This window comes from Ranitomeya variabilis, chromosome 8, assembly GCF_051348905.1.
Source record: "Ranitomeya variabilis isolate aRanVar5 chromosome 8, aRanVar5.hap1, whole genome shotgun sequence".
NCBI classification, from domain to species: Eukaryota; Metazoa; Chordata; class Amphibia; order Anura; family Dendrobatidae; genus Ranitomeya; species Ranitomeya variabilis.
The window spans coordinates 101216863-101244415 of NC_135239.1; the positions used below are offsets into that span (position 1 = coordinate 101216863).

Genomic DNA, 27553 nt, shown 5'->3' on the forward strand with positions numbered 1-27553 from the left:
GGGAGTATTTATACAACAGGGGGCCCGACTAAAAAGAGAGAGGGAGGCTAACATCTCCTCCGGGCACGCTGTGAGTTGAGTGCCTTGTTGGACACGACGCTAGCACGACAGAGGGACCGCTTTCATAAATTTCTGTACAAGTACTCTGATAAACCCGGGAGAGCTCTAGCGAGGTTTTTGCACCCTCGTGCCCCCACCACTTATATCCATACCATGAGGTCTGCTACGCGGGAACTGGTCCATTTTCCTGAGGAGATTGTGGACTCATTCAGAGCATATTACGACTCTCTACAATTTAAGCGGCCCGTTGTCTGATACGTCCCCTTCCGAGTTTCAAGCACGGGTGGACGACTACATCAGGGACAGTGAGCTCCCGCCTATGTCGGTGGAGGAGTCTGAGGCCCTGGGGAGCCCTCTCTCGGAACAGGAGGTTTTAGACACGATAAAATCTTTGGCTAATGGTAAAAGCCCTGGTCCCGACGGATTCACCACCGCCTTCTATAAGTTATATGTGAACTCCCTGGTCTCCTTCATGACCAAACTGTTTAACTCCATCTCGGCCAACTGCCCCTTTGCCCCCCAAACGCTGATGGCCACAATCACCGTGATTCCTAAACCGGGAAAAGATCCCTTATTGTGTGCAAGTTATAGGCCCATATCCCTCATTAATGTGGATGTGAAGGTGTTCGCGAAAGTGTTAGCTGGTAGACTGAACCCTATTCTCCCTGGGTCCATCCATAGTTATCAGGTGAGCTTTGTGCCACACAGGGAGGCCAAGGATAACTGCAGTCTGCCGTCCAAGCCAGACTTTCACACTGCGCCTGCGGAGAACAGTACTACACAGCGCAGGCGCCGGTTTGAAAACGTAAACAGCGCTGAGGGGGCGGCGCAGAAAGACCAAGATGATGTGAGTGATGGCAGAGGAGCGTTTCGAGCTGGGGAGGGAGGACCAGCCTACGTGGCTAGAGACACCAATTATGGCTAAGTATCAAATCGCTTTTTTTGGGGTATACTTGAACCTAAAACTAAAAGAGCCACCTTGTTAGAATGCAGCATTACTGCTGCACAAGGTGGCTCTTTTAGTTTATAACGGCTGGAGGGGGGTGACAGTGGCCCTTTAAGTGGAAGACCGACGCCTTAAAATATTTAGGAGTCTTACTACCTACTGACATTAGCGCAACATATGCTCTGAACTACGTCCCACTCCTGCAGAAAACTCTCTCGGACCTTAAACGGTATGGCAGACCTCAGCTATCCTGGTTTGGACGGGTGGGAGTGGTCAAAGTGGATATTTTACCCCGATTCATCTATATCTTTCAGACTGCTCCAGTGCAGGTTCCGGATTGCTTTTTCAGGCGCCTGCAGTTGGCCATCAATAGCTTTATTTGGGGAACTAAGAAGCCGCGGACTCGATTCTCAGTGTTAGTGAGACCCAAGACTAAAGGGGGGGTAGGCCTTCCTGATTTTAAACGTTATTATCAGGCAGTCTTGCTCTCTAGGATTGTCGACTGGAGGTTCAGTGATGCTCATAAACAGTGGGTGCTCCTGGAGAAACTTTTATCGCCCTCTTCTTTATACTGGCTGCCTTGGCTGGGGGGAACCGGACGCCCACCTGTGTCGAGTTTTGCTCCACTCACACAGATTGTTTTGAGGCTTTGGGATAGATCCTATGTGAAATTACGCCTGACCTCCAGATTGAGCAGACTGAGTCCCCTTTTTGACAATCCGGCCTTTCCCCAGCAATGAATAGATCTACGTATCTGTGTTGGTCACGACTTCACGGGGTGGGACTGGGTCAGGTGAAGGATAAGCTTGCAGGGCTCTCCGGCGTTCGGGGGTTACGAGGTTCTGGTCTTACAACACCGCTGTCCTGGCTGGTGTTTCTGCAATTGCGGAGCTTTCTTTCCAGTGTGCCGTTGGGGGCGCTGACGCGATTTGAGTCCCTGATGCTCCCTACCGAGGGTCCTTCCCACGTGGTTTCGGTGCTCTATGGCCTGGTCTTGAATTCACTTCCCCCTACTATGCTTGGATTTATGGAGGCTTGGGAGAGGGACCTGGGGATCCCCTTTTCTGAGGCGGATAGTCTGAAAATCTTCACTCTTGCACATAAGATGACGATGTCCAGTCAGGCGCAGGAGAGGAATTATAAATTACTGACACGCTGGTATAAGTGTCCCAACCTTCTCCACAGGATTAACCCGAGATCTCGGACGCCTGCTGGAGATGTGACTCGGCCACGGGCTCTATGCTTCATGTTTGGTGGTCCCCTGCAACCCTTCTGGAACTCAGTTTTTGATGCCTTTCACTTGATGACTGGGGTCCGCCACGAGTCCTCCCCCCAAATGGCCCTACTGTCCCTGATACCTAGTTCGATAGCTTCTGTTAAAAAGGGGATCTTGAGATTTTGCCTAATAGCTGCCAGGGCAGTTATTCCCCGACACTAGAGGTCCACTGAGGTCCCCTCCACGGAGGAATGGATAGCTGAAATGGATAGATTACATCGTCTGGGGTCGCTGGTGGCGGGTGATGGTGATGCTGCATATGACCAGGGACGCACCTGGTTTCTCTGGTAATCCTTCAAGGAGAGCACAGGGTTTCTGACTTGGCTGCGTACATACTCAATTCTCAATACGTGGGCGTATACATTGCTGGGTCTCCCTTAATCCCCCTCCCCTCTCCCTCCTTACTCCCCTTCTTCCCCATTTCATTTTTTTTTTTTTCTTCTCTTTCTTTCCTTTTCTCCTATCTCTACAATTGCTTTTCTTACAGGTTCTGTATTCTGTATATAAGGTCCGTGTCCCGAGGTGATTCTCAAGATGAGAAGCATGTATCCTTTATGTGCCAGAGTCCTTGTTCAACTACACTTGTGCTGTGTTCTCAGAAGCGTAATGTTTAGCTCTGGACATTGTAATGATTCTTTTTATTGTTTTTCCTGTTTAAAAATTTCAATAAATATATTTACTGAAAAAAAAAATATAAACATGCAAACCGTGACATATGGTAATGTTTTGTAGTTGATTATTTGTGTTATGTGATATGTGTATGTAAATTAACTGTTTGCTTTGCTGAATTGTAAGTACATTGATGAGAACCTGATACCAATGGCAGACCTCTCACATTTTCAAAGAGGCCAAATTGTTGGTGCTCGTATGGCAGGCGCTAGTGTAACAAAGTGCCCGAATGCTTGGTGTGTCAAGAGGTATTGTCTCCAAAGTAATGACTGCTTTTGAAAGAAGGAAAAATGTCCGCAGCAAAGCACAGGTCCGGCCGAAAGTCGAAGTTGACAGAGAGACCGTTGGACTCTAAAGCGAATTGTGAGAGAGGATCGCAAGACCACAGCTCAGAAAATCACTGCTGAGCTCAATGAACACCTACAGAACCCTGTTTCCACAAAAACTGTTCGTCGGGAGTTGCACAAATCTGGATTCCACGGAAGAGCTTAAATTAGAAAACCGCTGCTCTCAATGACAAATGTTTCCAAGCGTTTAGAGTGGTGTAGAAACCTCCAGAATTGGTCCCTCGAGCAGTGGAAGCATGTGATATTCTCAGACGAATCATCGTTTACCCTATTTCTGACCTCCGGCCGAGTGCACGTTTGGAGACAGCTGAAAGAAGCATTCCATCCAGACTGCCTTCTCCCAACCGTAAATCATGGTGGAGGTTCTGTGATGATATCGGGTGCTATTTCATGGAGATCTGCTGGGCCAATGATATCCCTTCATGGAAGAATTAACAGCCGAGATTATTTAGGCATTTTGGGCAACCAAGTGCATCCAATGGTTCAAGCACTGTTCCCGGAGGGGAACGCTATCTTTCAGGATGATAATGCACCAATTCATACAGCTAGAATCGTTAAAGCATGGCACGAGGAACATTCTAATGAAGTTGAGCATCTCATCTGGCCCCCACAATCCCCAGACCTCAACGTTATTGAGCATTTATGGTCGATTTTAGAGATTCAAGTTAGACGTTGATTTCCGCAGCCATCGTCGCTCAAAGAACTGGAGGGTGTTTTAACTGCAGAATGGGCTAAAATTCCTTTGGAAACAATTCACACCTTGTATGAATCCATACCTCGGAGAATTGAGGTTATAATCGCCGCAAAAGGTGGACCTACACCATATTAAACTAACTTTTGTTGATATTTCCAGGTGTTTCCATTATTTTGTCCAACCCCTGTATATATCCTACTTCCCTTCCTGCCGCACCCTTGCGCGTGCCAGCAGCCGAGCAATCAGGAGTCCCCACTCGTTAAGGTAATGAATATACAAATATACACCTCTCGTCATTACCTTAATGAGCGGGCACCTGTGATAGCTCGGCAGCTGCTGGAAGCCGGTGGCTGTGTCCAACTGTGAGCACTATAGGAGAAATTAATATTTATTACCAATGCAGTGAATATTAATTTCTCTTTAGCAGCAGGCACAGGCTTTAGCGGCCAGCTCCTGACTCCTGTGACCCGCTGCTCCCCCTTCCCTGTCGTCTTCTGGGACAATAACTCATGTATAAGCCGAGGGGGCATTCAGCACAAAAAAATGTGCTGAAAAACTCAGCTTATACACGAGAATATACGATAGTTACAATTCTCAATAAGCCGGCAGTAAGTCGTTAATAGAAAAAGAATGTTTGATAGAACCCGCAGGTGCAGATTCTGCTGTAAGTACCTGGTCTCGGCACTGGCTGCGCGGCAGGGGTTTGAGTCTTTCTAGCTGAAGCACCTTCCTGGAAAAAGAAAGGGTAGAATTGCTTTAGAATATCAAATGTGTTTATACAGTTCACAGCAAAAAACATACTGATCTGCCAAACTGAAGCCATGAAAGATGTGATCAGCAGATTCTTGTCTTAGTAAATATATTCCATAGTAAATCGTATTTGTGACGTCGCAGCAATGTACCACCTCAGCTTCAGCTATTTGTCACATGGGAACGTTTGGCTGACAACTGCAAACAGTATGAAGTTAAAGCCATTCATTAATTCAATTGTAAAAGTTTAGAAATGCATTATAATAGCGATATTGGAAAACGCACAGAGTGAATAAGTCTGAAACCCCTGATCACACGCTGCTCATTATAATGTGAATTACATTTTACAAAATTCCAATCACATTCTGTAGAGGTTTCTCCGGACTCACGACATACGGCAACAGCTGCACACAAATCAAAGTTAGAGCATAAAGTATTCTCACACTATACAGCCATGTCCAGACAAAAGGAAACATTCATCACGAAAAGAAAAGTCAGAAAATATTCCCAACAGGGAAGGAACTACCGTAGGTGCGAGCAGAAGCACAATCTAAACTATTAGGGTATGTGCACACGTATTCTTGAGGTCTGTGGATTTTTCCACAGCGGATTTGTGAAAAGCGCAGGTAAAAGGCACTGCGTTTTACCTGCGGATTTCCTGCGGAATTATCGCGTTTTTTGTGCGGATTCCACTGCGGTTTTACACCTGCGGTTTTCTATTATGGAGCAGGAGTAAAACCGCTGCGGATTCCGCACAAAGAATTGACATGCTGCGGAATGTAAACCGGTGTTTCTACGCTTTTTTTCCGCAGCATGTGCACTGCGGATTGCGTTTCCCATAGGTTTACATTGTACTGTAAATGCATGGGAAACTGCTGCGGATCCGCAGCTGCGGAAACACTGCGGATCCGCAGCAAAAACTGCAGCGTGTGAACATAGCCTTACAATCTGACAAAGTAGCTGGACCAACTCATCCAGCAGTAGTTCCCACACTTTACAACGCAATTCCTAAAGAGTAATGGAGGAACCATCATTTTCTAGAAATTGCTTGCAAAGCACACAATCTAAAGAACAGTTCTGGGTCCTGCTCAAGACACGGTGAATAATGAGGAATAATTAGAAACCAGGTACATCACATGCATTCTGGGGGAGGGAGGGGGGACAGTAAAATCACGGCCAAAACTAAATCTTGAAATATTGAATAAAGTCCTAACAACTACATTTCCAGAAAAAAAATATGGGGGAATTTATAAAAACTAGCGCAAAAAAAAAGTGTCGCAGTTTCCTGTAACAACTAGTCCCCTCTTTATTTCCAAGAAGCCGCGAGTAATCTCAGAGGTGGAAGCAGATTGGTCCCCATGAGCAGCTACTCCCTTTTTGTGTTGCACCAATATTGAAAAATCTCCACATTCATTTGCATTTCCAAAGGATCAAATGCAAAGACAGCGAATCCTGTATTACACAATACCGAGCCATTCCAGCGTGCATAGAAGGCAAATGGTCTCCTGTGTATCACAAAGTACGAGTCACAACAGCTGCCACAATTTGTAGATCTAAGGCACTTCTATATAGGAGATCCAGGTCGCACTGATGGGTGCCATTGTGAGGGGGGAGGTGGTGGAAACTCCTATCCATATGTATGGGAAGGACTTCCGCACACGATGGGCCCAATGGTGGTATCCGCCCGCATCTAGATGTAATGTAAATGCAATAGACAGAAGCAGTAAAGTTACTGCTCACATCATGATTTAATGAAAGCAAGTCTGAAATCAGCCGAGCCTGACGCTAGTGGTCACCTGGATTAATAGCAGCCAGCACTAGGCTAGGCCGACATGCGTCATGTCATCTGGCCTCCAGCACTGTGCAGCTTGGATGGGAGGCCATGCACAAAGCATTAATCTAGTGTTCGAAACGCTTTCAGTTATGACTGCCGTGTGATCTTTTCTCCGTTTTTTTTGTCAGCCTTTGCTAGTTTAAAGTATGGAATTAAGATATAATATTTTTATATTTACGTCCTGGAGCTGGAAATCTTACTTTGTTTGGTGCTTCATCCACGTCACAGCGGAGACGTCTTTCCCCTGCTCGGATGCTATAACCACAGCTTTTGGACTTTCATGGGTGAGCTGAATACTTCTGTTTTTTTTCTGACAAAGCATTAATACAGCAGCATGTAATGAAGCCAGCACAAGCAGAATCACGGCGCAGGGAACAGCTTTATTGTAGGCACTATTCTGGTCAATTCCATACAGGTTTGATTGGATCGTACGCACAATCAAGCCAGGAAAAGGTTAACAATAGCTGCTTTATATACACAGGAATCCCAACAGTCTCAGTAATAATCATCCTAAGTGGGAAGCATAGAGGAGCGGAGCAATGAATGCACAGGGTCACGTGAGCGGATTCAGGCTGTGACGTTGAATTCTGCTCTGTCAGAAGACAGCATCTGTCAGAGCCCACATATAAAGCACTGCCTCCGAGAGAGGAGCAGCAGCCCAGACTCTCCGACCTCATCCCTCCCCCTGCGAGCTCCAGCTCCTGCACAAGCTGCCTAGCAACAACAAAGGAGGTAAATCCTCGGCTATTTCATTCAGCAGGGCTACTAGGTGCTTTTGGCATTTTCCTCAGGGCTGCTGAGATCCGGCGGATTTGGCATGGATACAGACGGTTGAGCGCTGCATTAGGGACAAAAGGAATGATCTGGGAAGGCTTCAATGCGGAGGGAGCTGCCCGACCATCTCTGCGCGGAGACGACAAACGCCGGGGAGATTGGCACTCGTGATGGAGGGATGTACAGAATGTCCGTGACTGGCAGAGCAGCGAGGGCACGCAGCTTACAGACGGTCAGCAGGCAGAAACACACCGAAGGGAGAACCGGGAAGACAGTGCGCATGCTCAACATCACCCCCCTCAATGATTACGTGCCAAAACTATCCTCTATAGGTGAACTGCTTCATAAAAACAAAAAAGGTATGTTCCCATATTCCTCCTCATTCATATCATTGCAGCCTGACTCGGGGCTAGGCTCGGCGGGCAGATTATCTGCAGAGATGCGTTTAACATGCCCTCCTGGGAGGAGATGAAATGACAAGCCACAAAATAGATTAGTTTGGGAATCTGGGAGAGAAGGGAAAATTCGGCAATATTACAGCAAGTAAATCCCCTTACAAAGTAGGTCATATTTAATCCTTATCTGAAGTAATCTGCAGCCGGCACTGGAACAATCCAGCTGGAAAGATCAGCCAATCTACACAATATATGCGGAGATTTCCTCGTAACTGCAAACATGCACAGAAATCTATATAAAATATGCGATGCAGTGACTAAATGACAATTACTTTCCATTTCAAGGATGTAAATATTGCATGCAGCGCACTGCAGAAACTGCATTAACCCCCAGTGTTACCGGGTACAATAAATCATGAAAGTGTAGCCAATATAGATTGTGCTTACTTTGCCCTGGGCACCGCAAGCTGGGAATGAAAATGGTTTTACATTACAAAAATCCTACTGGCTCCTGCCCCAGAAGGGATATTTTAAGGCACAGATTAAACAGGTCATTGCCAGAATCAAACATTTGTCCTGCAGAAAATGCATTAAAGTGAAGAATGTAAAAAGAGTGTGTGGTGTGTGTGTGTGTGTGTGTGTGTGTGTGTGTGTGTGTGTGTGTGTGTGTGTGTGTGTGTGTGTGTGTGTATGTGTTACATGACGCGAGACAACCGAGAAAAACACCGCACACATCAGCAGTTCACACGGCCTCCGAGCCTTAACAGAGAAGTTGGGAAGTCAGAATACTTAGCTGAAATATATAAATGGCTAGATTGCATAGGGAGAATATTACACCTTGTTAGATATAAAATTAGCACAAAGATTCAATATACAAAGCCATAAAAATAAAAGCTAGCACTATAGAATGAAAGGGGGAAAGAAAAGTCAACGGTTTTCCCGGGTTTATAGAACCAAAATACAATATTATTACATACACAGTCCTATAAAATGCAGTTTGTCACATCAAAGGATAAAAAAAAAAAAAAGTCCATACATAAAGTTAATGCGATTTTGATTTCTGTGCTGGTAGATTAGCTCACAGGTTCTTTGGAAATGATAAACCTTTTAATGTCACACATTATGACCGTAGTAAAGCTGAACAATGTAAAGTAAGGTTTCCTTATAAAACCCAGAGCCGAGCACTATCCAGTAACTATCCGGCGGTACATCAAGGTACGGTAGTTTATAGACTTGTATGCAGAGCAGTTCATTTCAGGCACTAGTTAGCAGCACTCAGACTCCCAGCCGCTGCCGCCTTCTAGATGGAGCGTCCCCATAGCCAACAGCAGAGTAATGCAAAGGCCTCTAGCGCCATCTAGTGGGTAAGACAGATAATGTATTCATCAAGCATTTTAACACTGGGCGAGTGCAGATGAAAAGGAAGCTGGCCAATATTAATTTCTACCAATCTTTAATGATAATGAAAACACACCAATTGTGCGCACAGCGGCTGCAAAGTCATTTAGATGCAAGCACTGTAAGTGAAGTTAGACTAAATAGCCCGGCTGCTGAACTGTGAAAATTAGCTTTGACAGCCGCATCTTCTCATTGACTTTTTAACCACAATGTCCGTCAGAGAACACATGCTAAGCAGCGTAGTGTGACCAAGACATTGCAGCCCCAATCAACCTTCCTAAAGCAGCCATCTTTCACTACACAGCTGGCAGAATGGGGTCTGACAAAAAATATACCACATACAGCAAATCTATCAGACACCCCAGCAACAAATTGTACCCGACAGTGCGCAATCGACCTTCAGTGAGATCCCATCAGGGTAACGTTTCCCTTCATGTCAAGGTGACGGTGATCAGGGTTAACAGCAGGTTGCGGGCATGCAGTAGGGAGTGAGCAGATGCAGTTACATAACCGCTCCACCTTTCTTCAGAAGGATTCATTCGTTTAACAGTTTTCCCTAACCTATCAATCTTTGTTTTTTGTCCATAGGCTCCATAAGAAATGCTTAAACAAATGCTGAAGCAAGCCGACTGCCGCCGTCCAAATACTGCCACGTTGGTGGGTGTGGATTAACAAGCGGGGATTTGGGGCAGATGCGGTATCACTGCCTCAGGATTTCAGCAGCATGCTTCAGTGGAGGAGACGTCACTGCTGCCTTGCCAAGATGACCTGGAATAGCAAGCGCTCGCTCTTTCGGACCCATCTCACCGGGCTTTTGTCACTTGTGTTTTTGTTTGCCATGTTCCTGTTTTTTAGCCACCACAACTCCTTCACCGGCAGAGTAGGAATGAAAGAAAATCCAGTGACTCACGCAATACGTGGATTTAAGGCAACAAAGAGTGAGAACAGCAGCTCCCTAAGGAATATCTGGAGGGACACCATGCCTCAGACCCTCAGACCACACACCTCATCGAATTTAAGCAACGCTGAATCGCAGCATCAAGGAGTGACCGGCTTGGAGAATACTTTGAGCACCAATGGAAGCATTTACAGTGAAAAGGGCTTGGGTCACCAAAACTTATACCATTACAAATATATCATAAACGAGCCGGAGAAATGCCAAGGGAAAACGCCTTTCCTCATACTGCTCATAGCAGCAGAGCCGCGGCAAATCGAGGCCAGACAGGCTATACGGCAGACCTGGGGGAACGAGAGCCTAGCACCAGGCGTTCACATCGTAAGGCTCTTTCTGTTGGGTCTGCACACCAAGGTAAACGGGTTCATTGAACAGGCCATTGTGGATGAAAGCAGGCAGTACCATGATATCATCCAACAAGAATATCTAGACACTTACTATAACCTGACTATCAAGACACTAATGGGCATGAACTGGGTAGCAACCTACTGCCCACATGTGCCATATGTCATGAAGACAGACAGCGACATGTTTGTGAACACGGAATACTTGATAAATAAACTGCTGAAGCCCGACCAACCACCAAGATCCAACTACTTCACAGGGTACTTAATGAGGGGCTATGCACCCAATCGCAACAAGGACAGCAAATGGTACATGTCCCCTGATCTGTACCCAAGTGAGCGCTACCCCGTGTTTTGTTCTGGGACTGGTTATGTGTTTTCTGGAGACTTAGCAGAGAAGGTGTTCAGAGTGTCTTTAAGCATCAGGCGGCTACACTTAGAGGACGTCTATGTTGGTATCTGTCTAGCTAAGCTGCGCATTGACCCCATCCCCCCACCCAATGAGTTTGTGTTTAACCACTGGAGGGTTTCCTATTCTAGCTGTAAATATAGCCACCTAATTACCTCCCATCAGTTCCAGCCCGGAGAACTGATCAAGTACTGGAATCACTTACAACAGAACAAGCACAATGCCTGTGCCAACGCAGCCAAGGAGAAAGCGAGCAGGTATCGGCACCGCAAAATGCACTAAGAGGGAAAGTGGACGGACTGGGTGCAAATTACAGAACTAAAGCATGTGCAGTGGAAAATGGATGGGAGCTGTAAATGGGATGAGAAATTATTTTTTTATTTCAAAAAGCATATAAAGCTATATGGGGGGAAAAAAAAAAAGAAACCTCGCACTAATAAAAATGTTGTGTGTTTAATCTGTGCAATAAGATGCATGCACACTTCAGTGGTACAGCTGCTACTTCACGTGCCAACATCCGACCGGACAGACTTCCCACACACTAACATACACGTGTCTGCACTATGGTAGAACACCGGGTGCGTTCTGCGGGTGCCTTTTACTGTGGGAGCAATGAAAGCCTCTCATACCTGAACAAACATGCAGTCTAAAAGGAAGCTAGTATTGTTTACACATCCTACGGAACCAAAAATGTCATCAGTGCATGTGGCATTGGGGGTTACTGACGTACAGGGCCAAGTAGCCCAAACCCAGACTACTATACCACACAATGTTCACATCATTATACCGCAAATCTAGTTCAGTTAATAAAGTGTTAATGGAGACATCTGGCTGAGCCATGCTTTTTTGTTTCCAGTACAATGTTCTCTTTTATACCCCAAAAACCTCAAACCATAAGGCCAGAGTGTTGGCAGGAAAATTGTTGCGTAAAATGCACATTTTTTTTTTTTTTTTTTTAAACATAAATTACCATTTGATAATTGAAACTTTGAAAAACTCTAAAAGCATTAACATGCTGCAGATTGGAAAAAACGTTTGATGGTTCAGATTCACAAGGAAAATCAGCAGCGTGTGCATGAGATGTCAGAAATCTCATTCACTTCGCTGGGACGGGAAAACAGTCCACATTTCTGTGGCACAATCACGCGGAAAACACAGAAAATGCAGCGTGTGAACAAGCCCTTTCTGATCAAGGACACTGGCAAATGCCATTTTAAGTCTTTGAATGTTGTGAACAGTGTAATCTGATGTTAAAGTAGATTAAATGAAAAAAAAAAAAAAAACACTGATCAATGAATTACCAGATTTTTGCTGGTTTGTTTTCAATTTAGTTATTTATTTTATGTAAAACCAGAACAGTCAATGGCATGGACCAAGTATTTAGAGACTGATGAAAAATTCCATGAGAATAGGCCACATGCTGGAAAAATGACATTTTTGTGTGGTATATTTATGGGCATTTTGTAGTTGTGTTTTTTACTTTGCAAAGAACATTAGTCTTAGCTGGGGGTTAAAAAGCAAATATGAAAACCACTTCACAGTGGGCATTTTGTGGCATTTCCTAAATTTTGGTCCATGGAGTTTCACAAAATGTAACATGCTCTAGGTATGGTTTTTGTAATAATTTTATTTCGTTGGCTGCTTTACCATAAAAAACACCTACAAAAATTATGAAATTCACTGTTTATTTTGGAATAAAAAAAAAAAATAAAGTAGTAAAGAGGGGGCTTTACCAAAATCACATGAATGTATGCAGACCTTGCTTGCACCGGCAGCCCTACCAGCCCTACCACTAAAAGCACTTTACAGCTCTTCCAGCCTTTGCTGGTAAGTAATTCCAGGCATATTCTGCATCACATTTCAAGATATTCCGATCACTGGGAGAATGATGGGACTGAGGTCTAATCTCCAGATATCATGCAACAGGGAAGCAACCATTAACCCTTTAGTGACCGGGCCAAATTTTTTAAATCTGACCAGTGAAACACTTGCGAGTGCAATGCGAGAAACTCGCCTCAATGCCAGGCACTGCCGCCGGCACTCGGGACCGGAGCGTGCGGCTGAATGTATTTCTATGCAGCTGAACGCTCCGGCCCCCAGTGCCAGCGGCAGTGTCGGGCATTGAGGCGAGAGACTTGCGCTTGTTTCTTACATTTCAATCGCAAGTGTGACCCCGGCCTATGTGGTAATAACTCTGCAACGCTTCAACAAATCCCAGTGATTTTGACAATGTTTTTTGGTGACATACTTTATGATAATGGTAATTTTAGGTCGATATGTTTTGTGTGTGTATATATATATATATATATATATATATATATATATATATATATATATATATATATATATATATATATATATATATATATACACATACATATACATACATATACACACATCTCAAAAATTTGGCAAAACTGTAAAAAAAATAGCAGTTTTCAAGCTTTGAATGATTATCCATTTAATCCAGATGGTCATACCACACAAAACACAAAAACGTTAATAAACAACATTTCCCTCATGCCTGCTTTACATCAGCACCATTTGTAAAATGTTCTTTTATTTTTTCAGCCTAAAAATGAAGGTGGAATTTTTCCATTTTCCAAGGAAATTTACCAGTGATGAGCAAATATACTCGTTACTGGAGATTTCCTGAGCATGCTCAGGGGTCCTCTGAGTATTTTTTAGTGATTGGAGATTTGGTAGTTTTTCTTGCCGCAGCTGAATGATTTACATCTCTTAGCCAGCTTGATTACATGTGGGGATTCCCTAGCAACCAGGCAACCCCCACATGTACTTATGCTGGCTAACAGATGTACGTCATTCAGCTGCAGCGCTAAAAACTAAATCTCTGAGCACTAAAAAATACTCGGAGGACACCCGAGCATGCTCAGGAAATCTCGAGTAATGAGTATATTTGCTCATCACTAAAATTTACAACAATTTTTTTTTAGGGACCTATCCAGATTTGAAGTGACTTTGGTGGTCCTATATATTGGAAACCCCCCAAAAGTTATACCATTTTAAAAAATAGCACCCCTTGACATACTAAAAACTGCAGTCAGGTATTTAATTAACCCTTCAGGTACTTTTCAGGAATTAATACAAAGTGACATGACAGGAATGAAAGTATTTTTACCACCTAAATGTCGCTAGAGTCTGAACAGGCCGCTACAACCGGCAGACTCTAGGGCCGCTATTTGGTCATGAAATGCCATGGCAAACATCAAGACCACACAATCACGATTTAAAGGCACCAATGGGGATAAAAAGGAGCCCCCACACCCTGTTACCCATTTATATGATGTAGTCACTATTGACAGAAGCATCTAAGGGGTTAAACAGATATGGACGGTGCAAACACGGATCGTGTCTGATACAGCAAGTTGTCAGCTATAGTGGACAGCCAACAGCTGCTGGATGTCGCCTGTATGGGGAGGCTATTTCTCTTATATCTCCGATCAGTAAAAAGACATATTGGCGGTCATTAAGGGGTTAAGTGTGGAAAAAAAGTGAGTGCTCCAAAAAGAGGAGGTTATGGCTGTGCGCACACCTAGGAGGCTTGTTTGATATTAGGTGAATCATACAGCCTCGCCGTTTCTCTGCTTTCTAGACCACCAAGAAGAAAACCCCCAGAAACCAAAAAAGCGAAATCTCACACACTTAGACTGGATTAGAAGAGCGTGCACTAGGCTTTGAAGAGCATTGATCCAGGTGCTTTGGCAGTTCTCCCAGGAAGCTTCTGTGTGTTTGACCCGGGATTCCTGGATAATTAACAGGTCATATTTAAGGATGCAGCGGTTCTCAATATGGTTCTGTATACAGCAATGTATACTCCAGCTGCAGAAGACAGCATCTAAGTGATTTTCCAGCTCTGCAGTTTATTTTTTCTATGTAACCGCTCTGAGTGTGTATATCTCATTGTGCTACTGTTACCACCAGGAATATGAGATATTCTCTCATTACGATATACTAGTCCTCCAGAATGATCAGTGCTGGTTCAGCCATTGCCAATTACACAGCCTGATGTCCTATAGCCGCACAGTGAGGCTGGTGCAGGGCATGGAGAGAGAAGGAAAGCGGGCCGTGTGCTGGGGAAACGGCTCCTCTAATCTCACCAGGCTAATTTGTAGCAGGAAAATCAACAAGCCTTATTGCATTACAGAAACACAAGCCTCGGTTAAAATTAAGCTACAACAAAATTATATATAACAAATTTTTTTTTACTGTGCATAGCAATTAAGATATTAAAAACCATAGCTATCTAGTGTTACCTGGATAATAAAGGCAAAATGACGTGAGAACACCTGTATGACGAGAATGTACCGCCAATAGTAATTAATGGGGTTGTGTGGTAGTAATTTACAGCTGAACTGTCCGCTTGTAAAATAAAAAAAACAAAAACACATTTGCGGTACCTTCCAGTGCCAGTGTGGGAAGCTGTTACGTCATATAGCTGCTGCAGCTAATCAGCGGCCAGTGATCGGCTTTATTGTGAATACTGGGTTCTGTATATGTCGGCGTTCTTCATCATTGCAATTCTACCTCTGCTGATTAGGACTGCTGAAAAGTCATTAGTACAGAACAGTAAGGCCATGTTCACAAGTAGCATTTTGATGCTTTTTTCCCCGCATGCAAAACCTGCTCTCTTGGCAGTAAGAAACATGCTTAAAGCAGGTTTTACTTAGTTTATGTTGCTTTTTTGCTGTCTTTTTGGTGTGTTTGTTATTGTACATTTGTAAAACACAGATGAAAATTGCATACAAACACGCAACGTGTGAACATACCCTTAGTAGAAGGCTTGTACTATTTTTTATCTAGTTCTATACAAAAAGTTCCATATTTTTTTTTCGAATGCACTTATCACAAGAACTGCATTTAGTGAGGTTGTCCGACAGCATTTTTTCTCTAAAGGTATGGATTAAAAAATACATTATATCTATATCATACTCCCCTACCAGTGCCCCCCTCTGATCCAGTGCAGGCCCCCCGCCACGCGCTCTTCTAATCACTGCAGCGAGTTCAGGATGGAGGAGACCCGGCTTATGGAGCTGACGGAGGCCTCGGAGTGGCTGTGCCTGCATTATTTTACATCCATCCCATTTTACTGTGGGACAAGCCTGATAACAATGGGCCATTTTCTGATGACATGTCTATAAGGTGCTGGAAGCATCACCTTTCTCACACATCAGTCAGACTCTGTTACAGGCCACCGGACTGGCTGACCGCTGCACTGCTGTGGAGCCCGGTACTATGGCTTAGTGCCCCCATCTATGGCGCGGTGCAGGAGCCCAGCCATGCACACTAACTGTATAAACAACAAAGGACGGATCTCATTCACAAGTGCACGTCCTATCAGGTTTTTTCATGGATAGACCATGTGCCTGCTATAATCTGTGGTGCCATTCACAGTGTGTCCGTATAAAATGCACACAGTTTTTCTCTGCCTTCACGGCTGAAAAGTGCCAATACAAGGTCAGTGGGTCAGTATTAAATCACGCCCAGCACACAGATGGCGGATCAGTGCACACTTCATGTACGGTACACATTTACCATTGAACAGTATAGGAAAAGCTTAGTAATTTATCCAGCAAATATACTGATGACACACTGATGGTAAAAACTGACACACGCCGGACACTGATGACACTGGCCCTAGCTTTTCCACGTACCTGTTTAAATGCAGACATGTGAATGAGGCCTGACGGTGTTTGAGGATAGTCCACCCTATTACAGCTACTTTGGTACTTCTAAGCCAAAACAGCAATAAAAGTGAACTGAAAAAGAAAGTTTTGCCATGACGCTACTGTGCATGCTGAATACACTGGACAGGCAGCCTAAGGATATATTCGCAAGTCACTTTTTTTGCAGTGTTCTTCCTGGAAAATATGCAGCATTTCACTGCCCCAGCAAAGTAAATGTGATTTCTGAGATCTCATGCAAACGGTTCTTTTTTTTTCTTCTTTCAGATGTGAAGCAAATCTGCAGAATGTCGATTCTTTGTGATTTTGCAGCATTTTTCACCCATTTGAAGAAGAAAAAAATGCACATTTCTTATGCAATGTTTTTTTCCTGCCAAGAGAGACGTTTTTGATGGAGAACTGTCTGTACATACGTTATGCGTGCACATACCCCAAGTCAGGTGAATGCTTCCCTGCCAATCACTGCTTTGCAAGGTTAAAATGCAGTTTTATATAAAAAGGCTCACACTTTGGAGCACATATTCTAGTACTAGAGTTTACACCACAGCACTGTGTACCTGGAGCGCCGCTCTCCAGAAGGGCTGGCTCTGGTAAGTGCAGTACTTGTGAAGTAACCCTATAGCATTATACTGAGGGTGATAAGCTGGTCGTGACGGGCTCGTCTGTTGTGGTGAACAACTTCAGCCTTTTGTACCCACAGCAGGAGGCAGAGGCACAGATAGCTGCCGGGCTCTAAGTCTGGGACTCTCCCATTACGTCACACTCTATGACTACTGTACATGCATTCTGGGTTGCGATATAGACATAGTAAAGGTATAGCCCATACACAAATCTAGATTGTATGTGAATGAGAATACAAGTCAAATATTCCTCGACTGTCCCAATGTGAGACAACGCAATCTGCTTTTTTCTAGTGTGCTACAAGTCAAACAATCTCAGGCTATGATCGAGACGACAAGTGCCATATATTCAGAGTGCGGCTGCTAGCCAGAGACAATACATACAAGGGCAAAAGGAGCATTAGTGGACACTTGAAACCTGGGGAGGAAAAAAGGAGAGTTTGCATGTAAAGAGCAGATGTTAGACATCTTGGATATTCAGGCACTTCTCATCCAAGCCTCATTGAAAAATAGGTGTACATCAGTAAAGAACAAAAGTAAAATATTCAACGGTAAATACTCAAATCAAAGTCATGATGGAATTGAACAAAATTACCATGGAAACCGTTCTAAAAGCTATCTGCAGTGTGTTTAAATTGCCAGCGCCTCCAGAGAAGCCGGATCCTGAATGATAGCAGGGCTTTTGTTTTGCTGCGCAATTCAACCACTTTGCTGCTGAAGATCCTGAATTCGCGATGTACTAATGCATTCAGGCTAGTGGTGATTTCCAGCCGTAATTGGATGTGAACACAGTGTTTGTCGGGTACTCAAAGGCAGGATTTAGATACCGGTTACACATATTCATGTAGCAATGGGGAATATGCTTACAAAATGTACAAGAGCAGCTGCAATGTAAGGGAGTGCAGAAGGGACCTCATGCTCACATACCATCCTGGAAAACTAACATTTATACACTTGTAGGTTACCCAAGCATCCTAAAAATGGCCACTAAACGCCTGCAGAGCAAGGCAGGTCCAGAGCATCTTACTCCATGGTCTAATTCTCACACAACACGCAGAAAAGCGGGAAAGACCACAAAACTTAGATAATCACAGAAATGTACCACAATGGGGTTTTTTGCTCGCCATATACACACCTCATTAAACTCCGTGGGTAATAACCAACCAACACTCAAGACAAAGGGCCCGGTTCACTAAAGATTTGCCAGAATTCTCGTAACAAGCAGAATACCAGATCATTGCTGATGTAGTAACAGTAGTCAAAATCCAACTGAACCCCCAAGTTTCTATAAAATGCTTAGTTCCTAAAGAAATATTGACACCCATGCGTATGTGCATACAGTATTTTTAACTTGATATTATGCACGTCGTGCTGCCAACTAGGAACGTCCTATGGCTGAAATCCACTGTGTAACCCAAATATTAGCGCTTGCCTAAGAATCAGCACAAGAAACAACGTTCTGCAGCGTTTTAGAAAAGCACAACCTCAGACTTCTTTCTAAAGTACAGATGTTAGATTACGCTCATCCAAGTATCCAGGTGTACGCCTAGAGTGGAAGAAATATGGCTGTGAAGATAATGTGGCCAAACATCTGCAAAAGTAAGAAGGTCACGATTCACAGCTCTACATCATGGAGGAGGATTCTTACTGTTATGCTATGTGCACACGTCCGGAAAGTATGCAGAAATTTCCTGAGAAAATCCTGAGGTTTTCCGCAGGAATTCTGCATGCGTTTTTATCGCATATTTTGCGCTTTTTTTGTGCGGATTTTTCGTGTTTTTTTCCGGAGGTTCCCAATGCAATAATATATTGGGAAATCCGCAAAATTAATGAACATGCGGAGTATTTTTCCACATGCATGTGCACAAAAAATTCGGAAATCATTAAAAATGATGGGATGCTTAATGTATGCTTTTTTTTTTTTTTTAAGCGTTTTTGCGGCGGAAAGACGCCGAAAAAACGCGCAAAAAATGCAAAAGATACGCGAATAATTCAGAACGTGTGCACATACCCTAACACTGCAATAGTGTTCAGGAGACTGACTGTGCAACAGGGAACATTGGGCTTTAATCCTTTTGTAGTTTGGGCATACAAAGCTCTACTTTAATGGAGCTATACCGCAAATACATCTGAGCAAAGAAAATCCTTACCTTTTCACATATAGACAGCGCCTCACTAACCATCCCCCTTTCATTGATTCATATAACAAAATTTAAAAGGATTGAGGACAGGCTATCATAATTAAAATCCATGGGGTTATGATATGCAGACACCCCATCAAAAAAGTAGTGGAGCAATCTTAAAATTTGTCTGCAACAAGAAAAACTATTGTCATCTAGCCAACACTAAAGGTCATCATCTTACCTCCGCTGCATGCTAGCCATGTAAATGCCCTAGAGTAATTTAATAGGTCGGACCCTTCCCTCACACACTGACCAGCACTTATGCACACAATGACTGCAGATGGTCTGGTCACATATTCCTCCATCAGCCATTATATGGACAGGTCGGGTCACATGTCCGCCACCAGCAGCCATTGCATGGACAGGTCTGGTCACACGTCCGCCACCAGCAGCCATTGCATGGACAGGTCTGGTCACACGTACTCCACCAGCAGCCATTGCATGGACAGGTCTGGTCACACGTACTCCACCAGCAGCCATTGTATGGACAGGTCTGGTCACATGTCCTCCACCAGCAGCCATTGTATGGACAGGTCTGGTCACATGTCCTCCACCAGCAGCCATTGTATGGACAGGTCTGGTCACATGTCCTCCACCAGCAGCCATTGTATGGACAGGTCTGGTCACATGTCCTCCACCAGCAGCCATTGTATGGACAGGTCTGGTCACATGTCCTCCACCAGCAGCCATTGTATGGACAGGTCTGGTCACATGTCCTCCACCAGCAGCCATTGTATGGACCGGTCTGGTCACACGTACTCCACCAGCAGCCATTGCATGGACAGGTCTGGTCACACGTCCTCCACCAGCAGCCATTGTATGGACAGGTCTGGTCACACGTACTCCACCAGCAGCCATTGCATGGACAGGTCTGGTCACACGTACTCCACCAGCAGCCATTGTATGGACAGGTCTGGTCACACGTCCTCCACCAGCAGCCATTGCATGGAGAAGGTCTGGTCACATGTCCTCCACCAGCAGCCATTGTATGGACAGGTCTGGTCACACGTCCTCCACCAGCAGCCATTGTATGGACAGGTCTGGTCACATGTCCTCCACCAGCAGCCATTGTATGGACAGGTCTGGTCACACGTCCTCCACCAGCAGCCATTGTATGGACAGGTCTGGTCACACGTACTCCACCAGCAGCCATTGCATGGACAGGTCTGGTCACATGTCCGCCACCAGCAGCCATTGCATGGACAGGTCTGGTCACATGTCCGCCACCAGCAGCCATTGCATGGACAGGTCTGGTCATATGTCTGCCACAAGCATCTGTCATTAAACAGAAGTGGTGGTCAGTGTGTGAGGAAAGCTGTACTAACAAGATAAAGTGTCCGGCCTCTTTAGTAATGAAAGGACACAAGGAATTAAAGAGCAAAATTAAAAATGTATACTTTTATATAAAAACTAGGCGGTGTTTACATCTGCACTCGGGAATATATTTTTGTCTGTTCTGCAACAGGAACAAAGGAGATCCATGTCCAAAACTGATCCACTACATACCGGAGGGAAACAAAGAAACAGGCCTGACTGATTACTTTGGGGTCATCTGAGTTGTTCGTTATTAGAACAGAAAAAAAGAAAAACATGAGAATTATGTGGTTGATATCTGTTCTTTTACCAGTTGGGCTCTTCTACTTTGGTTTCCATCAGTTATGCAACAGTTTCATTTAAGAAACTTAAAGAAGCACTCCTCCTATCAAAGTTTCTATATCTTAATATACACTGCTCAAAAAAATAAAGGGAAAACTAAAATCCCACATCCTAGATATCACTGAATGAAATATTCCAGTTGTAAATCTTTATTAATTACATACAGGTCCTTCTCAAAAAATTAGCATATAGTGTTAAATTTCATTATTTACCATAATGTAATGATTACAATTAAACTTTCATATATTATAGATTCATTATCCACCAACTGAAATTTGTCAGGTCTTTTATTGTTTTAATACTGATGATTTTGGCATACAACTCCTGATAACCCAAAAAACCTGTCTCAATAAATTAGCATATTTCACCCGTCCAATCAAATAAAAGTGTTTTTTAATACCAAACAAAAAAACCATCAAATAATAATGTTCAGTTATGCACTCAATACTTGGTCGGGAATCCTTTGGCAGAAATGACTGCTTCAATGCGGCGTGGCATGGAGGCAATCAGCCTGTGACACTGCTGAGATGTTATGGAGGCCCAGGATGCTTCAATAGCGGCCTTAAGCTCATCCAGAGTGTTGGGTCTTGCGTCTCTCAACTTTCTCTTCACAATATCCCACAGATTCTCTATGGGGTTCAGGTCAGGAGAGTTGGCAGGCCAATTGAGCACAGTAATACCATGGTCAGTAAACCATTTACCAGTGGTTTTGGCACTGTGAGCAGGTGCCAGGTCGTGCTGAAAAATGAAATCTTCATCTCCATAAAGCATTTCAGCCGAGGGAAGCATGAAGTGCTCCAAAATCTCCTGATAGCTAGCTGCATTGACCCTGCCCTTGATGAAACACAGTGGACCAACACCAGCAGCTGACATGGCACCCCACACCATCACTGACTGTGGGTACTTGACACTGGACTTCAGGCATTTTGGCATTTCCTTCTCCCCAGTCTTCCTCCAGACTCTGGCACCTTGATTTCCGAATGACATGCAAAATTTGCTTTCATCAGAAAAAGGTACTTGGGACCACTTAGCAACAGTCCAGTGCTGCTTCTCTGTAGCCCAGGTCAGGCGCTTCTGCCGCTGTTTATGGTTCAAAAGTGGCTTTACCTGGGGAATGCGGCACCTGTAGCCCATTTCCTGCACACGCCAGACTCAGTCCACTGCTTCCTCAGGTTCCCCAAGGTCTGGAATCGGTCCTTCTCCACAATCTACCTCAGGGTCCGGTCACCTCTTCTCGTTGTACAGCGTTTTCTGCCACATTGTTTCCTTCCAACAGACTTACCATTGAGGTGCCTTGATACAGCACTCTGGGAACAGCCTATTTGTTGAGAAATTTCTTTCTGGGTCTTACCCTCTTGCTTGAGGGTGTCAATGATGGCCTTCTTGACATCTGTCAGGTCGCTAGTCTTACCCATGATAGGGGTTTTGAGTAATGAACCAGGCAGGGAGTTTTTAAAAGCCTCAGGTATCTTTTGCATGTGTTTAGAGTTAATTAGTTGATTCAGAAGATTAGGGTAATAGGTCATTTAGAGAACCTTTTCTTGATATGCTAATTTATTGAGACAGGTTTTTTGGGTTATCAGGAGTTGTATGCCAAAATCATCAGTATTAAAACAATAAAAGACCTGACAAATTTCAGTTGGTGGATAATTAATCTATAATATATGAAAGTTTAATTGTAATCATTACATTATGGTAAATAATGAAATTTAACACTATATGCTAATTTTTTGAGAAGGACCTGTAGTGGAATGTGTTGAGAACAATAAAACCTGAAAATGATCAACGTAAATCACAACTAATATTCCACGGAGGTCTGGAGTTGGAATGATGCTCAAAATCAAAGTGGAAAATGAGGTTACAGGCTGATCCAACTTCAGTGGAAATGCTTCAAGACAAGGAAATGATGCTCAGTAGTGTGTGTGGCCTCCACGTGCCTGTATGACCTCCTGGGCATGCTTTTGATGAGGTGGCGGATGGTCTCCTGAGGGATCTCCTCCCAGACCTGGACTAAAGCATCCACCAACTCCTGGACAGTCTGTGGTGCAAAACACACTTTTTGACTGACGGCCTCTTTGTTTGCTGTGAGGCACCTCTTAATATATATGTTTTAAAATTTCAATAAAGATACAAAATTTTAATTTGTGTTTAAACACTTCTGTTTTTCCACAAAATTGTGGGAATGAGTATGCTGCACTATTAAATTAAAGTGTTACCCTCCCCCTAGTAGGACAGTGGGTTTTTGGGTGGCATGTTTATCATTTCTATAGGTGGCACTAGAATTCTAGTCCTCCTTTTTGAAGAGACAATTTGCATTTTTACCTGAGGAGCATTGCGGTTTAGAAGTTTCCTCATCTCGGCATGCTTGACATGTTGCTCTCCGTAAGGAGAAACCTTACCCCTTGGATCCATGGGAGGCGTGATTCTTTAAATAAGTTTGTCTTTTCCCAAAACTGAACAGAAAATTTTAATTCACAAATGCAAGTGTACCTAACCTGAGAAACCGTGAAATCCGAAATACTAGCTCCATACTTTTCTAGAGCTTTTAAATAGGGCCATTATGTGCCCATAAGCACCCATCTCTTCTTCAGTTGTACGAAGTGACCTTTAGAAAACGGCAATGACAACGTTGGCATACAAATCAAAAAGCTGAAAAAGACCTGTGCTACATTTTATACATGTCTCTTTGCAAAAATATAATTTTGAAGCAAGGTCTGTCCAACTTACAGTCACAGATTTCAGTGTCATTCCGTGGTACGTCCCCATTGTGTCAATCTTAAAGCCTTCCGTTTCTGACGAGAAAAAAAAAAACCATGAAAGTGTTAGCTAAATACAAGGGAACAAAACAACATGTACGGTAGTTTGTATTGTAAAAGCTGCTGCCCTCCTCAAATAGATTTTAGACCTGATGGGGCAGGTGTACTTTGACAATAGCTGTATATTAAGAGTACTTTAAGTTTTGACACTTTCAAAAGATTATACAGCCACGGTTTGCTAACCTAAGAACAAACAGAATCTGCCGGAGGGTTTGTGCTATGTGATCTGAAAGCAGAATGATGTAGGGCCTGAGAATACGACTCCCGTGACATGACACTTACTGGGTTGTTGCTTGATGTCATTTTGATAAAATCAGTATAGTCTTCTGCAGATCTAGAAGTTCCCTGAATACTGAGCTTGGTAAATCCACAACCACAGATAGGCAGCTTTCTGCCTATGCAGTGTACACAAAAATCTGCCAATCAGTACTGTAAGCTGAGTTACTCAGAGCCCATGAGCATGGAGGCTAGGTTTACTAGTCCTCTAGGTGGCAAAGACCTAGTGACAGATTCCCTTTATCTTTTATATATTTTTACAATGTAAACCTTTCAGGGGAAAAAAAAAAAGTTAAGGAGAGGATAAATAGCCTAATGACCAGAGGGATAAAAGTAACAAGGAAAGATCAGCCCAGATTAGGAATACTATAGTTCAATAATAACCATTTATAAAAGGACGACAAGAATGTACACCTTCTAGAGCGGAAATAATCACTTACCCTCTTTCCCTTTGAACCGTTCTTGATCGTATCGATTGTATATCTGTGGAGCTGGCTGTTTGTTTCTCAGTGTTGGGTCCTGAAAAATAAAGTTTCTTTTTTTAGCCAATATAAAAGCTGGAGCTTATAAATTGCAGAGGATTTTTGCACTCACCACAACATTTTTCTTAAAGGGACTGTCAACTACTGGACATCCCCAGCTTAATCAATTCAGGACACCAAATAAAAACAGTATACTCCGCTCCAGCAGGGGGTGCCATTTTAGCAATGTTGGCGCTGCTGCTCCCAGAGTGATAGACAACGCTTGTTTTGTCACATGCAGGCTGCAGCCAAAGACAGCCGCTGTCTATTATCAGAGCGGCCGACCATCCTGACAGAATATTGACGGGCTGCAGCCACAAAGCGGGACAGAATATTGACGGGCTGCAGCCACAAAGCGGGACAGAATATTGATGGGCTGCAGCCACAAAGCGGGACAGAATATTGACGGGCTGCAGCCACAAAGCGGGACAGAATATTGACGGGCTGCAGCCACAAAGCGGGACAGAATATTGACGGGCTGCAGCCACAAAGCGGGACAGAATATTGACGGGCTGCAGCCACAAAGCGGGACAGAATATTGATGGGCTGCAGCCACAAAGCGGGACAGAATATTGATGGGCTGCAGCCACAAAGCGGGACAGAATATTGATGGGCTGCAGCCACAAAGCGGGACAGAATATTGATGGGCTGCAGCCACAAAGCGGGACAGAATATTGATGGGCTGCAGCCACAAAGCGGGACAGAATATTGATGGGCTGCAGCCACAAAGCGGGACAGAATATTGATGGGCTGCAGCCACAAAGCGGGACAGAATATTGATGGGCTGCAGCCACAAAGCGGGACAGAATATTGATGGGCTGCAGCCACAAAGCGGGACAGAATATTGATGGGCTGCAGCCACAAAGCGGGACAGAATATTGATGGGCTGCAGCCACAAAGCGGGACAGAATATTGATGGGCTGCAGCCACAAAACAGGACAGAATATTGATGGGCTGCAGCCACAAAGCAGCCTCACTGGCTGCAGCCACAAAGTGGGACAGCATATTGATGGGCTGCAGCCACAAAGTGGGACAGAATATGTCAGGTCGTGCTCTAGGATCAGTGGCACCTAAGGCAAGTAAGGATGGTTTTCACCTTACGTCCGGACCTGAATTGAATACGCTGGTGTTGTCCAACCTGTAAGCTGGCCATACACATGAGATATCTCTAGGTCTAGTGACAGACAGCCCCTCATGACATGCTCATACAAAAAGAAATTGCTCATGAGTCTTCATTACTAAGTCTGCAGAAAGCCACTGTCTCCACTCCCGAAAACAAAAGGATCCAGCATTTAAACTTTTACTGCCTGATCCATGTCTACTCATATGTTGGGGACAAGTCCGGTATCCTTCATCTAAAGTGTATGGGGAAAGGAGGAAGTTGGGGGCTCCTTTTTGGCAGGTAATACACCCGCTACAAGGGGATAACACGCCACAATTAAGACCGGACGGAGTTCACCCAACGGACATTGGCCTCGATAATTCTTGTTGGGTTTACAGCATGGGGTTGAACAGGCCCTAACATTGATGGGTGGGGTCGGAGTCCCGCGTAGGTAATACACGGGATCCTCCGTGGCGGAAGAAGCGGAGGAGGGCAAAGGTCGTAACCGGTCGTTGGGCCAATTCCCCTGTCGATCACGGACAGGAGCTCGGCGCGAGCCGCTCGTTACGATATGTAACTGCCTTTCTCTGATTATTTAATTAATAAACTGTGACCGACCTGTTCAACCCACCTAAGACTGTGTGTTTCATTACGGGATTGATGGGAGGGGGGAAGGCACTGGTTACGACACCCAGGTCTCCACAGTCTGGCAGACGCGGTTCTGAATAAGGTGCGCGTCTCTGACTGGGGAGCACACAGATAGAGCAGCACGGAAAGGTTGTCAGTGCCAGTTCCCCCCTGGCATCACTCCCCCCTTAGTGATGCACTAATTGAAGACCCCCGGCCGGCCAGTGGTAACTAGAGGGGAGGGGTCCTACGGCCACTCCTACAGGGGATAAATCCAGGTGTCCGGCCGGGAACTTCCTCTTTTCCTCCCGGCGGACACCTGGAAGCTTTTGTCCCACCCTCCCTCCCTTTTAAAGGCTATTGGGGATACTAACCCGCGGGATAATGTAAATTTGTAAGTCTATTGTAATTTAAAAAAAAAAAAAAAAAAGTGTGTATATAAGCATGTGGATGTAACTAACCTTAGTAATTTTATTAAGTCACAGCGGAAGAAGCGGAGGAGGGCAAAGGTCGTAACCGGTCGTTGGGCCAATTCCCCTGTCGATCACGGACAGGAGCTCGGCGCGAGCCGCTCGTTACGATATGTAATTGCCTTTCTCTGATTATTTAATTAATAAACTGTGACCGACCTGTTCAACCCACCTAAGAATGTGTGTGTTTCATTACGTGATTGATGGGAGGGGGGAAGGCACTGGTTACGACACCCAGGTCTCCACAGTCTGGCTAACAGCTCGGTTTATACCCCAGCAGTAAGAGAATCAGACATTGCCAGGAGAGAAAACAAAAATGATGGACCAGAAAAACCATAAGTAAAAAAAGGCCCTATAAAATACAGTAACTTATTAATAATTTTAAAAGGACTGTACAAAAACCACTTAATCACTACAAATTGCCATCAACAACTAGAGTGGAATATGTACTCTGTTCCTACAAAATAGTGACATCCAAATCGTGAATAAAGTGCAAATTCAGTGCAATAAAATTACCAATAACCATTTGGGTTGTTTTGGGCACATATAGGTACAAATGCATATGCACAATAAATCCCGAGTCAGAAAAAATGGGGAAGGTAGGGGCCTGTATTTCCCTAGTGCACCCTACTGTGAAACGGTATGGGGCCCCCGCTCAACGTCGCCAACCCTTGATGACCTAGTTAGTAAAAATGATGGACCACCACTAGAGGGAGCATCGTCCCCAAA

The 27553-nt window shown here is 44.3% G+C and overlaps 2 protein-coding genes across 2 annotated transcripts in view; one reads left to right on the plus strand and one right to left on the minus strand.

Moving 5' to 3' along the window:
• The window catches only part of CDC73 (cell division cycle 73), a 136609-nt gene that overhangs the window by 42427 nt on the left and 66629 nt on the right, over positions 1-27553 (minus strand). The window contains exons 9-11 of the mRNA XM_077278605.1: positions 24545-24623; positions 23740-23804; positions 4665-4722 (exon numbers count right to left, since the gene is read on the minus strand). Of these exons, the coding sequence (XP_077134720.1) occupies positions 4665-4722; positions 23740-23804; positions 24545-24623 (202 nt within the window). The remainder of the gene's footprint in view (positions 1-4664; positions 4723-23739; positions 23805-24544; positions 24624-27553) is intronic.
• On the plus strand, positions 6552-11673 carry LOC143788746 (beta-1,3-galactosyltransferase 2). Its single transcript, XM_077278606.1, has 2 exons — positions 6552-7709; positions 9732-11673. The coding sequence occupies exon 2, from the start codon at positions 9868-9870 to the stop codon at positions 11131-11133; it is 1266 nt and encodes a 421-aa protein (XP_077134721.1). The 5' UTR covers positions 6552-7709; positions 9732-9867; the 3' UTR covers positions 11134-11673.

Coding starts and splice junctions, on each gene's coding strand:
- LOC143788746 (XM_077278606.1), top strand. CDS start 9,868: ATGCTTCAGTGGAGGAGACGTCACTGCTGCCTTGCCAAGATGACCTGG.